The sequence below is a fragment of the Scyliorhinus torazame genome, chromosome 6 (genome assembly GCF_047496885.1).
Source record: "Scyliorhinus torazame isolate Kashiwa2021f chromosome 6, sScyTor2.1, whole genome shotgun sequence".
Lineage (NCBI taxonomy): Eukaryota > Metazoa > Chordata > Chondrichthyes > Carcharhiniformes > Scyliorhinidae > Scyliorhinus > Scyliorhinus torazame.
In genome coordinates, this window is record NC_092712.1 from 221,985,373 (window position 1) to 222,000,367 (window position 14,995).

General features: G+C 42.4%; 1 protein-coding gene across 5 annotated transcripts in view; it reads right to left on the minus strand.

Annotated features, from left to right (window-relative positions):
* Positions 1-735: 735 nt before the first annotated feature.
* Positions 736-14,995, minus strand: part of pde11al (phosphodiesterase 11a, like) — a 476,822-nt gene continuing 462,562 nt past the window's right edge. For all 5 annotated transcript variants that reach the window (XM_072509449.1, XM_072509448.1, XM_072509447.1 and 2 more), the window contains one exon: positions 736-1,324. In XM_072509449.1, coding sequence (XP_072365550.1) covers positions 1,172-1,324 — 153 coding nt within the window. In that variant the 3' untranslated portion in view covers positions 736-1,171. The remainder of the gene's footprint in view (positions 1,325-14,995) is intronic.

The window sequence follows — 14,995 nt, forward strand, 5'->3', positions numbered from 1 at the left end:
AAGGATATTGGATGCTAAATAATTGGAGTGATGAGGGGCAAGATCTCTTGCTGATTTTCCCTCTTGCCCACACATTCTGAGGTCAGTTATTGTGTGACTAGTATTGGCCCAGCTGAGGTCACATTAACTCCTCACGTTCTCAGTGGCTCACTTCAACACACTGAGAAGCAGAAGAAGTTTTGTTTTAAAAATCAGATACACGTCAGGCAACATTAGATGATCTTTAAATCATGTCAGTTGTGCCTCAATACCATTTCATTCTATTTCTGTAAAATTAATCAATTTTGGGATCACTCATGCATAGTTACCATGAGCAAGCTCAAAAATAGCTATTTGATGATGTGCAAGTCACTGCCTCGGCAATGGGACATGAAGGAACTGATTGTGGATCATGTGGCAAAATAATTATGACCCCCAGAACAGGCAGCAGCGAATAGTGGTAACCACTATATACCCACTTAGCCTTAAAAGTAAGTTTATACATGCAGTTTGAATCATCCCATTAAAAGACTGATCTATTCATTTATGCACATGATCAAAGGCCCTGAAAACTGATGAGAAATTGATGCTTCAATTAATATTCAGAAATGTCCCAAGGGTGACATTTCAAATGAAGTCCCTTGGATTTATCCCACAATGCTCTGTTTTGAGAGCAGTTTCTTGTTGGGCTAGCACCTTGCCTTTAACATTAGTAAAGCTTTTGTCAGTCTGACAGCGAACCCTGCTGCCAACAGATTTAACTGGAATTCACTTTAATAAAGCTGTCTCGGCAATAACAGTTTTTCTTTTGAGGCACCAAAAGAATGTTGCTATAGCAGATGGCAGATGATGATTTTAATCACTGCAGTAATTACTGGATGCTCTTAGGTATCAAACATAGCACTGCATGATGGGATGTGTGTGAAATGGTCCATATCTGGTGTTTGTGTTTATTTTGTTGTTGAATATTTGCAATGGAGATCTCCAGTCAATGCCCAAATTCTGAGCTTTTCTTCAGTGTCCGCGCAGATGGAATTTATGGTAATGTAGCTGAAGGTTCATTCTGTGGCCAAAGTAATATTGATGATTCTCAGTATTTGCATCATTGTCATTAACATTCCATCTGCCAGAGGGCCAAACCACCTAATGTAGTGTAAGGTCAGGCCAGAAACATGTTACGGTCTGAATTGCACTAGTTGATTGCTTCAATCTTCAGTGTGCAATTAGCAGCATCTGCGGCACCATGGGACTGACGGTACATTGTGTAAAGCTCCTCCCATTTAGTCCTGTTTGCGTTGATTCCATTCACCAAAGGCTGGACCCTTCCATTCAGCTGAGCCAATGCCTGAAACATGAAGGGCAGATAAAAAGGGTAAATGGATCAGAGAGCTGCCTGTGACACAGTTCACCAAGTGAGCAAAGCTGTAGGTATGAGTGAAATGGCATTATTAGAGCAGAAATAAAATAATACAATAAGCAAAATCCACATGCTTTATCCCTGATAACTAACCATGCTACTTTCTGTAAACTGAGTTTGGTTGTTTCATCCATAAAGTACAGATACCCAGAATTATTTCATTGCCATACCCCTTGATGTCTTTTGTATCATTGTCCAAACCTTTCAAGTTCCCGGCTAAGGAAATGTATGCAGACTTTAGATTCAACTATTCTTTTATTGCAATTCTGACAACGGATTTAATTCAGTAAAATCTGAAGGATTATCGTTATAAAAGAAAGAAAAACATTATGAAACCTAATCGATCCTTTCCCACCAGCCAACCTGCGGACAAATCAGTGTTCAATCTTGGCAAAGTCTTTGCCTAGAAAGAGGCAGTAATGTAACCAGTGCTGCAGGCCGCAGGAGCCAGTGATGATGATGGCTGTTGCAACGTGAAGACATTCGCTTTTAAGATTTAATGTGACGCCCTTTAATCAAAAGGGCACTGACCTTTTCAGATCTTCTGGGACCTTGCTGCCTACTCCTCTCAGCTCATAGATACAGCTTCTTCTTGATACACTTTCTAAAAGGACACAGCCCAGTGTTGGGAAAGAAAAATAAGGCAGGTGATGATGTGGCACCAACTCCATCCCAACTGAATCCAAATACACCAATCTTCTCCCTTGGGATACATCTTGGATCTCCAGGCAATGCACAGGGGGAACACGGTGAGATTTAGGTCATGGATATCTGTCTTTTCTCCTTTGCCTTGTGCTAGGAACTGAGCATTTATTAGACACAGAGCGAAGGATAATTAGCCCCAGCGTTGCAGATGAGCATCATGTTTGAAGTAAAATCCATGGGACAGAGGAAGCCACAGTACGTTATTAAATTAAAATAACTGACCAAACGGGAAAGAGTGGCCTTGAAAATCCAGGGCTCATTCATTCTGGTACTTATGCCACTTCTGGGCCCACTGGCTATATCAGCCTGACCCCACAAAGAGACAAAGAGTGTGCCACAAGAACTTAATTCAGTAAAATGTATCTGAGATTTAGCAGATACAGCACCAGGCGCGAATTGGAATAGCATATAAAAATTGGGATCCTGAAAAGTCACCGTGAACTTAGCATTTATATTAGAATCACACTGGTGTAATAATGGAATCAGTTTTTAGGCCGATTAAATTGGATATCCTAAATTAAAGAATTGGGCATTTTAAAATCATACTGCAGTCAAACCTCAGGCAGGCTGTTGGAATTCAGACTTGACCAAAGTCAAATACAGAACCAACAGACAAGTTGCCAGAACATGTCTGGGCCTGTCCCATCAAAGATCATCACACTCTACTGAGAAGCAGCCCCATTGAAATGCACAGGTCTATTGTCCTTAGCTCAGATCGAGCCAGACTTTCCGTCACCCAGAGTTTCTACTGTTATCTTATACGGGAACAGGTTATGTGCCACCCACACCAACAGAGATGGGACACCTGGGGAGGGCTCAGGTGGCCTGTCAAACACTCATCAACTGGACCATTGGCTGCTGAGACCCTCTCCTGAGGCATCATTGGCCGGAAGCCAGAGAAGGTTCTGGAAAGGCGGGGAGTGAGGGGGATAAAGGTACACATCTCTGACACACCAGCAGCAAAGACTCGATGTGCGAGGTGACCGTGACCAGACCAGAAGGAAGGAAGGAAGCAAGGAAGAGACCGCCAGCGAGAACCACCTTTGTGAAGATGGGCCAGAGGAATTCCAGCGATCAGATCCACAGTCTACCAAGCCATCTTTACGAGTAGTATACTTGAATCTGGGGTATTGTCTTGTTTTATGTGGGTAATTTAATTGTTAATAATATTATTATTAATAAACTCATTGAACCTCTACTTGGGTTTGTCCTTTGTCCATCTTGCAACTAAGATCACCTGGGTAAAAGTTTGATTGCTAAACTGGTCAATGTATCTGAGATTTAGCAGATACAACACTGGTTAGTGCGCTCCAGTGTTGCCTTCGCCAGTACCACATCACATGGGGCTGGTGAATACACACTACTACAGATTGTTTTTATATCTAAATATATATATTCAAATCTAAATATCCCCATGCCTTGCCAATGTCCACTTCCCCCAAACAGCTGGAAGACAGAGTGCTTATCTGAGTCCACTTTCTTGGGGTCCTGTATAAGGAGATTGAATCTTCCAATCTTTCGGAGTGCAGGACACAAACTGATTCTAAACTCTCCCCTGCTGGGATTTATGTCCATCTCGCCACCATCATCAATCTCCGCAAATCATCTCTCAGTGTGAGACTGGAGCCCTACTGAGGGGAAACAGAAAATCCCAGTTTTGGAGGTCACTATTCCCGGCTGTGCTCCTGATTTCACTTGCCTTGTAAGGGGTGAACATAGATTCCATGGGGGATATATTCTGCCGGTGCTCGCTACAGGCAAAAAAGGCGATGCCGGCAGAAAATCTTGTGAAACTGGCTAGACGGGAATCTCGGCAATGAGATCTTCAGTGATTTTCCCCTCACAGGTGACGTTTCCTGAGCAGGAACCACATTTAAATCGACTCACCGCCAAATGTTCCCCCAAATTAAGAATTCTCCCCACATTTTCCAACTGCTTCTGCAAAACAGTCGAGAGAAACCCACCGGGGGCACACAGCTAAGTGTGGGGAGGATATTCCGGCCACCCTGGCAGTGTCAACCTGAGGGTTGGGCTCTCTGGGGAGCTCTCATTGTGGGGGCCGGGGGGGTTCCCCTTATGCGTATCTGGTGTGGGGGAGGGGGATAGCAGGGGGGGTTGCCCCCGTGTGTTGTGGAGAGCGGTTGCCCTTATCCACGAGTTGGGGATTGTCCGGTGTGTGTGCATCAATTCTTTTTACCTACAGCAGGGCACTTTAGTGATGTCAGGAACCCCACTGTGTGCTGGACCAAGTCTATTCATTTCAATGAGCAATTCAATTTGTTCATTTGTCAGATGTGGGCATCGCTAGCAAGGCCAGCATTCATTGCCCATCCCAAGGTGCCCTTGGGAAGGGGGTGGTGAGCTGCCTTCTTGAACTGCTGCAGTCCCCGAGGTGTATGTGTACCCACAATGCTGGGTTTTGACCCAGCGACAGTGAAGAAAGAGTGATTTATTTCCAAGTCAGGATAGTTAGTGAATTAGTGGAACCTCTAGATGCTGGTGTTCCGAGGTAACTGCTGCTCTTGTCTGACTAGATGATAGTGGTCATGGGTTTGGAAGGTGCTGCTAAGGAGCCTTGATGAGTTCCTGCAGTGCAACGTGTGGATGGTACACACTGCTGCCACTGTTCATCAGTGACTGAGGGATTGAATTTTTGTGGAAGGCATAGCAATCAAGTGGGCTGCTTTGTCCTGAATGGTGTTGAGCTTCTTCAGTTTTGTTAGAGCTGCCCTCATTCAGGCAAGTGGAATGAATTCCATTACACTCCTGATTTGTATCTTTTAGATGGTGGACAGGCTTTGAGGATTCCTAGCGTTGCTCTTGTAGCCACAGTATTTCTCCTCTCTTGTTGGAGATGGTCATTGCCTGGCATTTGTGTGGTACAACAGTTACTTGCCACTTGTGAACCCAAGCCTGGATATTGTCCAAATCTTGCTGCTTCTGCTTCAGTGTTTGAGAAGTCGCGAATGATGCTGAACATCGTGCAGTCATCAGTGAACATTCCCACATCAGACCTGGTTGGGACTAGGACACTACCCTCGGGAACTCTTGCAATGGTATCCTGGAGATGAGATGATTGACCTCTAACGACCACCATCTTCCTTTGTGCTAGGTATGACTCCAACCAGCTTTAAGATATGTTGAACAGTACCATTCACCCCCTGATTACTATTGACTTCAGTTTTTGCCAAGGCTCCTTCATTCTCAGCAAGAGGGACTTTCTTCAGCCAATCGTTCTCCTCATTTAATTTACTTTGGTCTTCCAAATGTTTTCAATAATTTTTTTCACAATATTTATAAATTGATCTTACATGGTATTGCTCACAGTTAATTTGGGAAGTTGAGGATAATTATATCTACTCATTAGATGAAAGTTGATTTAATATGCTCTGACCTTTGGACAGTACACCCTGTGGTGAGGTAGATTAGATACATGTATTTGAAGGTGTGACTATTCAGAGATGTTTCTGCAAACTCCCAACTGTTTTTAAGCCCCTGTCTCCTGTTCTTGGGAAAAGTTAACCAAATTCAGAAAAATCAGGTGGCAGATGCAGTTTTTCAATAATCTATGCACTTTGTGTGTTGGATCTGTGAAAGTAATATAACATAATATACTTACTGTTCAAGTAAATTGTATAACAGTAGTCATTATCCACAAAAAGCAATTAGGGAAGTTATAAGCAGGGTGTCAGCTACAGGAAATGTGCACTACTCCCTCCTGCTTCTCTCTGTTTTTATTTCCTCTAATGGTCAACTCTCTGGCCTATTTTAGTTTTGGGGATCATTTTCAACTTTGCTGCTTAGGCAGTAACCTTGGAGCAGCACTTCACCTATCCTGAACAGGCCTGGAATTTTATTCCAGTAATTTCAATGGGCCAGGTTACTACACAGGTAGCGCAATGGAAAATGACACCTTTTCTTCATTTTCCTGTTGTTTCTGTTCCCTCATTTCTTTTTTTGTGGTAACACAAGTGAGGAAGATGTACACCCCAGAAGAAACGTACAGGTATCCCTTAAACCATTTAAAAAAATTGTTGCATATATTTAGGGATGCAGCTTTTAATCAATGAAGCACACTGGTCTAACCAGCTTCTCTATCAAATATTGAAGGCCCAGGACAGGCAAATTCAGATGCTTAGAAACCCCTTGATCAATCCCCCTGTTTGGGAAAGGCAGAATACCTGGCTCATAAAGCCAGTCTACAAACTTTGCACAAGGTCAGGACCCTACATATTTAGCCTTTCCCACCCATTTAAATCAGTTGATTTTCACAAGACTTCCATGCTCCCAATTATTCCCAGTGCATGAGGGATTCCCCTGTCGCTTTGACAGAAAAGTGTTTAGCAAAATAAAAAGGCCTGTTTACAGTCTAGGTTGATGTCATCTTGTGTGATGTTAGGCTTAGTCTTTATTTACATAACTGATTGCAAATACTGCATATAAAGTCCGTGTTGAAGGGATGGATGGAGCCATTGACTTTGCATCATGCTCACTTGTCCTGAAGGCACTCAACTCTGTTCTCCTCAAATGTCAAAATCGCTTGATGGCTGAGTTTTCGTCATTAGGGTCAGTCCAAGATTGTTTTTTTCCCATGTATTGGATCCGGCTTGCAAGTTCTGAGGTTGGCTTTGAGCTTGTCTTCATTTCCATATATCCAATATCCCCAATGCCTATGAATTTCCAAAATACGTTGGGCAGTCATCCTGGCAGCATATCACCTGTATGGAAGCGGCCTGTTCTTTCATTCCAGTGATTTTAATGGGTAAGCAATCCATGCTGCCAGTTTACTGTACTCGATGGGAAGTTGAGGAAGTATGGAATGGGAAAAACTGGTCCTTCAAGCCTACCACTTCCATCATTCACTCTACCATGGATTCTGTTCAACCAAATGAATCTTTGAAGAAGGATTCCTACAAAGTTGCTCCCTGCATGAGAAGTATATCAAGTAAAATTCTATAAAGTCTGTAGGTCAGAATTTTATGTTGCTCATGTGGGTGTATACCTGACCAGGAAACATGTGAAATCATGTGAGAAGTCAGCTGTGTGCCTCCATCAATTAAGTAGCGAATTAAAGGGATTAAAAGTCCAATTAACTGGGATTTTACCATTTTCAAGTCGGCACACAGGTGACATGGGCAGGCAGCCATCCTGTTTCTTTCATTTTGCTCATCCAAGAGTGGGATAAAAGGGGGCAGGAACACTCACTGTGAGAGTTGTTAGGTGTTCAGGTGAGAGTTACTGTTGAAATTTCAGAACTTTTCCTCTAGTTTCTGGTGAGGCATTTGCAATCTTGTGGCGGGTAAATGGGAATGTAGAACCCAAATCACAGACAGATCAGCCATGATTTTGTTGAATGATAGAGCAGGCTCGAGGGGCTGAATGGCATTCCTTTGTTCCTATGTTAACCTTGTTTGGAGGATTATTTTGTTCTGGTAACTCTGCGGAACATTTCTACCCATTGCAGCCTTCAGTGCATGGGCAGTTTGTCCGCCAGCGTGGGTCACATCTGGACCTCCCTCCTCACGAATGATGGATGGGCACCTAGCAGAGAGACTAGACTATCTGCATCGGGTTTGGTGCAGAGTGTGGATGTATCACATGCACACCCTTCACAGTTGCTCCGCGGTGATCACGGGGGGGGGGGGTTGTGTGTGTGTCCGGGAACAGCGACACACACATCCTGAGCATGGTGCTTCTGAGGGAGAAACAGATGATGTCAGTAAGAACATCCTCACTAAGCACCTGTGCAGGTATGATGGTAGCTTGCCTAAATGGACATGTGTCTCAATAAGGCGCAGACAGTGGCCAATCTATGGGGACTCTGGATTTGTTCTTCTCACCAGAAGTGCCACAATCCAGCCGTTCCTGAACATTCCCCCAGCCTCTCATCCGGTCATCCTCAGACACCCCTGCCTCTCCGACACCCTAGGATCTTGCTTCTCACTCGCCTTCCAAGTCAAGGGTGTCCATGAAAAACATGGACAGGATCAGGATGTTGGCCATAACAACACCCATTTATGTGTGTTACAGTGTGTTATAGCTTCTCTTCTCCTGAATGTGAACAAGTGCATTCACTACTCCAGCCTTTATCTGCGACACAGCTCTCCCGCCAGAACGGCCACTTTCAAGTGCTTGTCAAACTGGGATTCCTCACTCTTCCATACAAACTAGGTGAAATGTCAAATCTCCCACCCTTGGCATGCACAGGGATTTGTACCCTTTGGCATTATGTATCTCTCACCCCTGAGTGCCGTGACTTATGCCCACTCTCCAAGACATCTATACTCCGTTCCATGCCAAGTTGTCACTCACCTTTGTGGGGCTCAAAAGATCATTGAACCATTTCCAACAATGAATCCATGTGTAGTGCACCATACCATAGCCGCTCACCTGTGCAGCCACCTTCGTCCAGGCCTTCTTCCTCTGGTGGAGCGGCTTCCTCTTTCCATTTCATGGCATGAATATTTCATGTTGGGCATACACTGGCTCCACTAGAGAATGCAGGCTGCCATCTGAGAATCATGGGCTGAGTGCCCACCAGCATTGGCAGCCTGCCTGCATGCCCACCAGAGGCTGAGAGCATCGATTGTACCCGATTTTCCACTCTCTGGTCGACAGCTCCATTAGGCTCCTTCCCAACTTCTGGCAGCTTCCAGGGAGCTGCCTGCACTTGCATGATACCACCATTCAGGTCACCATTCGACCCAGTTCACTCCATACTCCCGTCCCTAGTGCTGCATCAATGTCCAACCACATTTGACGTTGGCCAGCCTTTAATTGGCCAGCCTTGTGAAATTGTGTCATTCTGACGTTCGTGGGCAGAAGCGGACACCTGTCTGCTTCCGGGCGCATTGATCATGCATCTTGACGAGTGCAAAATTCAGGCCCACATTGTGCATCCTAGACTGGGTGCATTTCTGACATTCTTCTGTGGTTCCAGGAGCTCTTGAGCCATTATGCTGCATGCAGTTTACCATTCATGAGAAATAGTTGTTCTTCTGAGTTGAATGTGCAGGTCCAGAAAATGGGTTTGGCTCTAGGTTCAAACTTACCAACAGCTTAGTCATACATCCCATCCTGGTTTTGCCTGCAATGCAAAACTGAAAAACTTTGCTGAAGTTAACAAAATCTTGTACACTTGAAATGGAAATTTAAAAATTACAGTGAAAGCCTGGACACAATTCAAATGTCTGCTCAGTGAGCAAAGCAAATTATTAAACTATAGAAAAACTATTAAACTTTACATGTGAAGCAATAAAGCTGACCAGCTGCCTTTTTAGCAGTCCTGTAAAGCTCACAGGTGTCCTTTCCGCTTAATGGAGATTTGTTTTAAATGGAGGATGTGCATATTTTCTTCGTCTTTACAATTTATCCAAAGCTGTCAATGAAACAACTGCCTGTGTGAATACTGAGCAGGTGTCTTGTGATGCACAGAAGTGTTGTTTAAGATTACTGAGATGAGAATTTGGAATGCTAGATATAATTTCCTGTCATTGCTTTCACCAGAGACATCATCAGGCACCTTGTAAGTGCATGAATGACAGGTTTATCATGAGACACAGGGTTGTAACAGCTATGATAATCTGTTAAATCTTTCCGCAAGATCTTTGAACACCTCATTCTGCACCATATTCAATGAATTTTCTATAAGTCTACTTGTCAAGGCCATTTCCACATACGCCATATGACAAAAACATGCATTTTATGACACACAGTAACAAGGTCATATGAATTTTCCATGTTTGCTAAATAAAATGAATACATTTAAACAACAGCCGTCAAGGGTGCAAAAATATAATAATGGTAAAAAGGAAGCTTCATTTTAACCCAGGCAGAAAATGTGAAAGACTATTTTTCTTTCTTTCTATTTTCCTTCCATCTTGTTTTCAAAGATTAATTTTAAGCAAATGTAATTCTATAACTCATTTTCCCCTCGTTGCAAATAGACTGGATTCAATAATGAAAAACTGGGACACACTAGAAATGTTGGCCTTGAAATTAATTCTCTCTCTGATGGGTGGGAGAGGGTTAGAGAGCTAACTATGGGGAATGAGTCCCCAATATGCCACGCACACACCATTTTTTTTATTGTAGCGATTATTGGGGCTTCTGAGTGTCTGCGTGGAGGGATAAGTCAATTAATTAACATATTTAAATTGGGCTCCAACAGTTCAACTGGAGCTCAAATAAAATTCACTGTTGCTGCACGCGTTTCCTACAGATCAGGAAATCTGTAAGTGAAAGGGAGGCATAAACTGTCAACTCCTCACTGTACATTCTTTTTTAGTACTGCTTGTGGGCCAGGAAGTGCAGGAGTGCATAACTTGCACTATTTAAAGTGAACTTCACTGTTTTTATTGAATTACTATCTGTCTGTTAATGAATGCTCAATTTTATGTTGATTTTTGGTTTAACAGACATAATAAAAGTTTATAAAAATGAAATTTAGTCCATCTGTTCCTTTGATTGTGGTCTTTTGGGGTTTCTTTCTTTTCAGGATATTGGCCCCCTCAAGGAAGCCTTCGGTCTTTTCACTACTGATGAAAGGCCTTGCTCTTCTCTGGATTCCCATAGACTGCCGCCAAGACTCTCTGGCTATGGTCTCTAACCGTTGTGGTCTCTAATTGTTGCTCCTTCCTTCTGCCCATCGGCTAGACTGTCCATTTGGCTTGGTGGGAAACAACAAAAACTGTGCATGAAGTCCTTTCAAAAGGACCTGTGCAGCCCAAGCCTTACTGTTTTTTAAAGTAATTTTCAGCTTGACCCGCTTTCTCGCTGCCAATATCACAACATTAGACAGTAATCATGAGTAATGGCTTTCAGGAATGGGGAGAAAACATGAGGAGGACAACGTTTGGAACTGGGCGTTTACAAGGTACCTGGCCTCACAAATCAACATATTGCAAAAAATAATTCATGATATGCTTATAGCAGCTGTGCTAAATTAAACAGATAGCTGCTGATCTCACTTCCATATAAAACGGTTAAATGAGCAAACTATTACAACTAATTTATTTTATATAATGAATCTCATCTCTTGAATTTTGTTGGTAAATGATCAATGCAAGAGTTTAACCAGTTCAACTCACTTGCAAAGCTGTACTGAATTTCATAGAATTTACAGTGCAGGAAGCCATTCGGCCCATCGAGTCTGCACTGGCCCTTGTAATGAGCACCCCAATTAACCCCACGCCTCCAACCTATCCCTGTAACCCCGTATATCAGTAACCCCACCCAACCGGTTTGGACACTAAGGACAATTTAGCATGGCCAATCCACCTAACCTGCACATCTTTGGACTGTGGGAGAAAACCGGAGCACCCGGAGGAAACCCACGCAGACACGGGGAGTACGTGCAGACTCCGCACAGTGACCCAAGCCGGGAACCGAACCTGGGACCCTGGAGCTGTGAAGCAATTGTGCTAACCACTGTGCTACCCTGTTTCCACGGTGTTACACATTTGTGGTGTAAATTTGTGTCACCTTGTTAGAACTTAAGATAACTAAGTATGGTAATAAAATTAGATATTAGTTCAATAGGTCTTATTTATACTTTTTTTTTAATTTAGAGTACCCAATTCATTTTTTGCAATTAAGGGGCAATTTTAGCGTGGCCAATCCACCTACCTTGCACATCTTTGGATTGTGGGGACAAAACCCACGCAAACACGGGGAGAATGTGCAAACTCCACACGGACAGTGACCCAGGGTCGGGGTAGAACATGGGACCTCGGCGCCGGGAGGCAGTAGTGCTAACCACTACACCACCGTGCTGCCTGGTCTTATTTATACTTACCAACTGCCAGAATTTATTGTGTAATAAATAAACAAATAAAAAGTTGACCATACTCCACCACCTTAAACATTCATTCCCTCCATCACCGATAACGGTGCCAGCAGTGTGGACCATCTACAAGATGCACTGCAGGAACTCACCGAGACTCATTAGACAGCACCTTCCAAACCTTTACCACTTAGAAGGATGAGGGCAGCAGACGCAAGAGAACAAGGGGCAGCATGGTGACACAGTGGTTAGCACGGCTGCCTCACAGTGCCAATGGCCCAGGTTAGATTCTGGTCTTGGGTGACTGTGTGGAGTCTGCACATTCTCGTTGTGTCTACATGGACTTCCTCTGGGTGCTCTGGTTTCCTCACACAGTGCAAAGATGTGTAGATGAGGTAGATTGGCCATGCTAAATTGCCCCTTAGTGTGTCCAAAGATGTGCAGGTTAGAAGGGGTTGCAAGGATAGTGTGGAGGAGTGCACTGAGGTACGATACTCTTCAGAGGGTCAGTGTAGACTTGATGGGCTGAATGGCTGAATAGGTATTCCATTTTTCTATGAACATCACCACGTTGAAGTTCCTCTCTAAGCCACTCACCTCCCTGACTTGGAAATATATTGGCATTCCTTTCCTGTAGCTGGATCAAAATTCTGGAACTCCCTTCCAAAAGCACTTGTGTACCTACATCACATAGATTGGATCTATTTAAGACAGCAGCTCACCATCATCTTCTCAAGGGCAATTTGGGATGCACAACAAATGTTAGCTTGCCATGAAAACATAAATGAATTTTTAAAAAGGCAGTTGGAGTTTTAAAGTTCTCTAATTTAAAGTATGGAAATTTAGATTCGTTTTTTAATATTGTTGTAATGCTGAGCACTCTCTGATAAGACATGGGATGTAATTTGATCCATGGTGGTCAGGCCCACTTAATCGCTCCATGTCATTCTCCCGGTGGCGGCAGGACCTCCAATGGTTAAGTCAGAGCGCAGAAGATTTAGATTTAGATTTGTCATGTGTACTGAGGTACAGTGAAAAGTATAGTTCTGCATAAAGTCCAGGCAGATAGCTCCATACATGAAACACATAGGACGTACAATTTTATCATCATTATTAATTCAGTGCTGGCTCAGGGATTAAATGGGATCTATATGGTTTTTCTTCCCTTCCCAAAGGCTGCCCTGCTTTGCTGGTACTTCAATTATCAAGTTTTCAGTTTCTCTCCACACTGATATTTCCACATTCACCATTTATCAGACACTTTGTGAGGTGTAATGTGATCACTATTAAATCTCAAACTTTATGGCCTGAGATCTCTCATGAACCAAATCCTGCACACCATCACCCCAACTTTACTGACTTGTTATACCCCAGTAAGCCGACTTCATCCTAGCTTACAATCCCCCCCCCCCCCGCTACCTGCCTTCTCATCCTCGGATTCACTCCAGCTTCACTTGAACATTTTGGTCATTGCTTTTGCCATCTTTTTCTCAACAGCTTTTCCTTGCTATTCATTTCCTCAATAGTGTCTATGGTTCTTCCCAGTTTTCTCCTTTATTTCCTGCTTAATGTCCTACTCTCCCGCTAGGAAAAGACATGAGGAATGTTGTATAAAGAAAGTTGTTGCTGTCTTCTTACACACAGCATAAAATATAAACTATCTCAATAATAGCTTTAAAGGATAGAAAATAAAAATTATTGTGGCTATGCTCCACAAATGGTTCACCACAAGATGCCCCCTCACCCCCCAAGGAGTACTTTGACCAAAAAGATTAAAGTCTGCTACGCCTCAGATTCTATGCTAATACCACCATCCCCCTCTTTCCAGGAACACCACAAATCAGATGCGCAACTGCTGCACATTGCATGAAGAATATGATCTGCAATGTGCATAATTCAGGCATTTTTATCATAAAATTGCAAAACTTGACAAGTTGCTGCGACACAAAATAAAAACATAAAAGTTTGTTGATTTAGGTGGATATTAACATAGGGAAATAAATAAATTGAGGTGGAGAAACAGAGACAGTGAGAAATATAAATATAGAAAGATAAATATACAGAGATAGAGAGATACATGGACAGTAAAAATAAATATATAAAAGGAGGAACAGAGACAATACAGAAATATAAAAAGATGGAGAGGGATTTTAACATTTTGTTTTGCTGCTTTAGATCTTTCTCACTTTTGCATTAATGCATCAATTGTTTTATTTACATTCCTTCATTCTTCGGCTAATTCCTTATTTTTCATGTTCTTTCTTGCAGTGGTTGTTTATTTTTCTTTCCCTCTGTATCATTACTTTATGTCTTTCTTTCTCTTCACCCCTCACACAACACTAGATCTGTCGCTGTACACATACCTCATTGAACATTCATTTTCAAATTAATATCACCACCTCACATGGCTGAAGTATATGTATAAATAAACTTACACAGTCCTTCTGTTTGTGCAAATTGGGTTCATGGCAAATATGTATTCAGATTTATAGGTAACCTACATCTCAAACAAGATAATCATTGTGAATCTGTGTCGACAGACTGCTATATTTGAACGCATTTAAAGACTGGATAATGCATAAGAAGACTTGGACTAATTAACACAATACAAAGTGTCATGTCATATATATAAATCTTTTTTCTTTACAAGGATATGTATTTATAGATGGACAAAGTCAGAATTTGAGGTCATAGAATTAATTCGGGCAATAATTTTAGGCAATTTAAAAAAAGAATTAATGGAATATATTCAAATCAGTTAAGCACTCGTTTTCTTTGTAACTTCTGCTGCAGCCATAGATTAACCACATATTAGATGAAACAGAAATAAAAACAGGACATTCCAAGTTCTCTCATTTGTTCTCTCCATAAAATACCATTTTACAGCACCTGCTCCAGAATAGTAAGATTATACAAATCCCATTCATTTCTAAAATGTCACTAGGAAAGCACTAAGAAGTGCAGCATACCACTGCTCCTCCAACCCCTATTACTATATTAAAAAAACATTCTTAGTATATCTTGCGATACGATGGAGAATTGCTGAAATTGAAAAGGATGTCATTTTTTTCCTCCTGAACTGTAGCTTCATTATACAGCTTCCTGAGTTC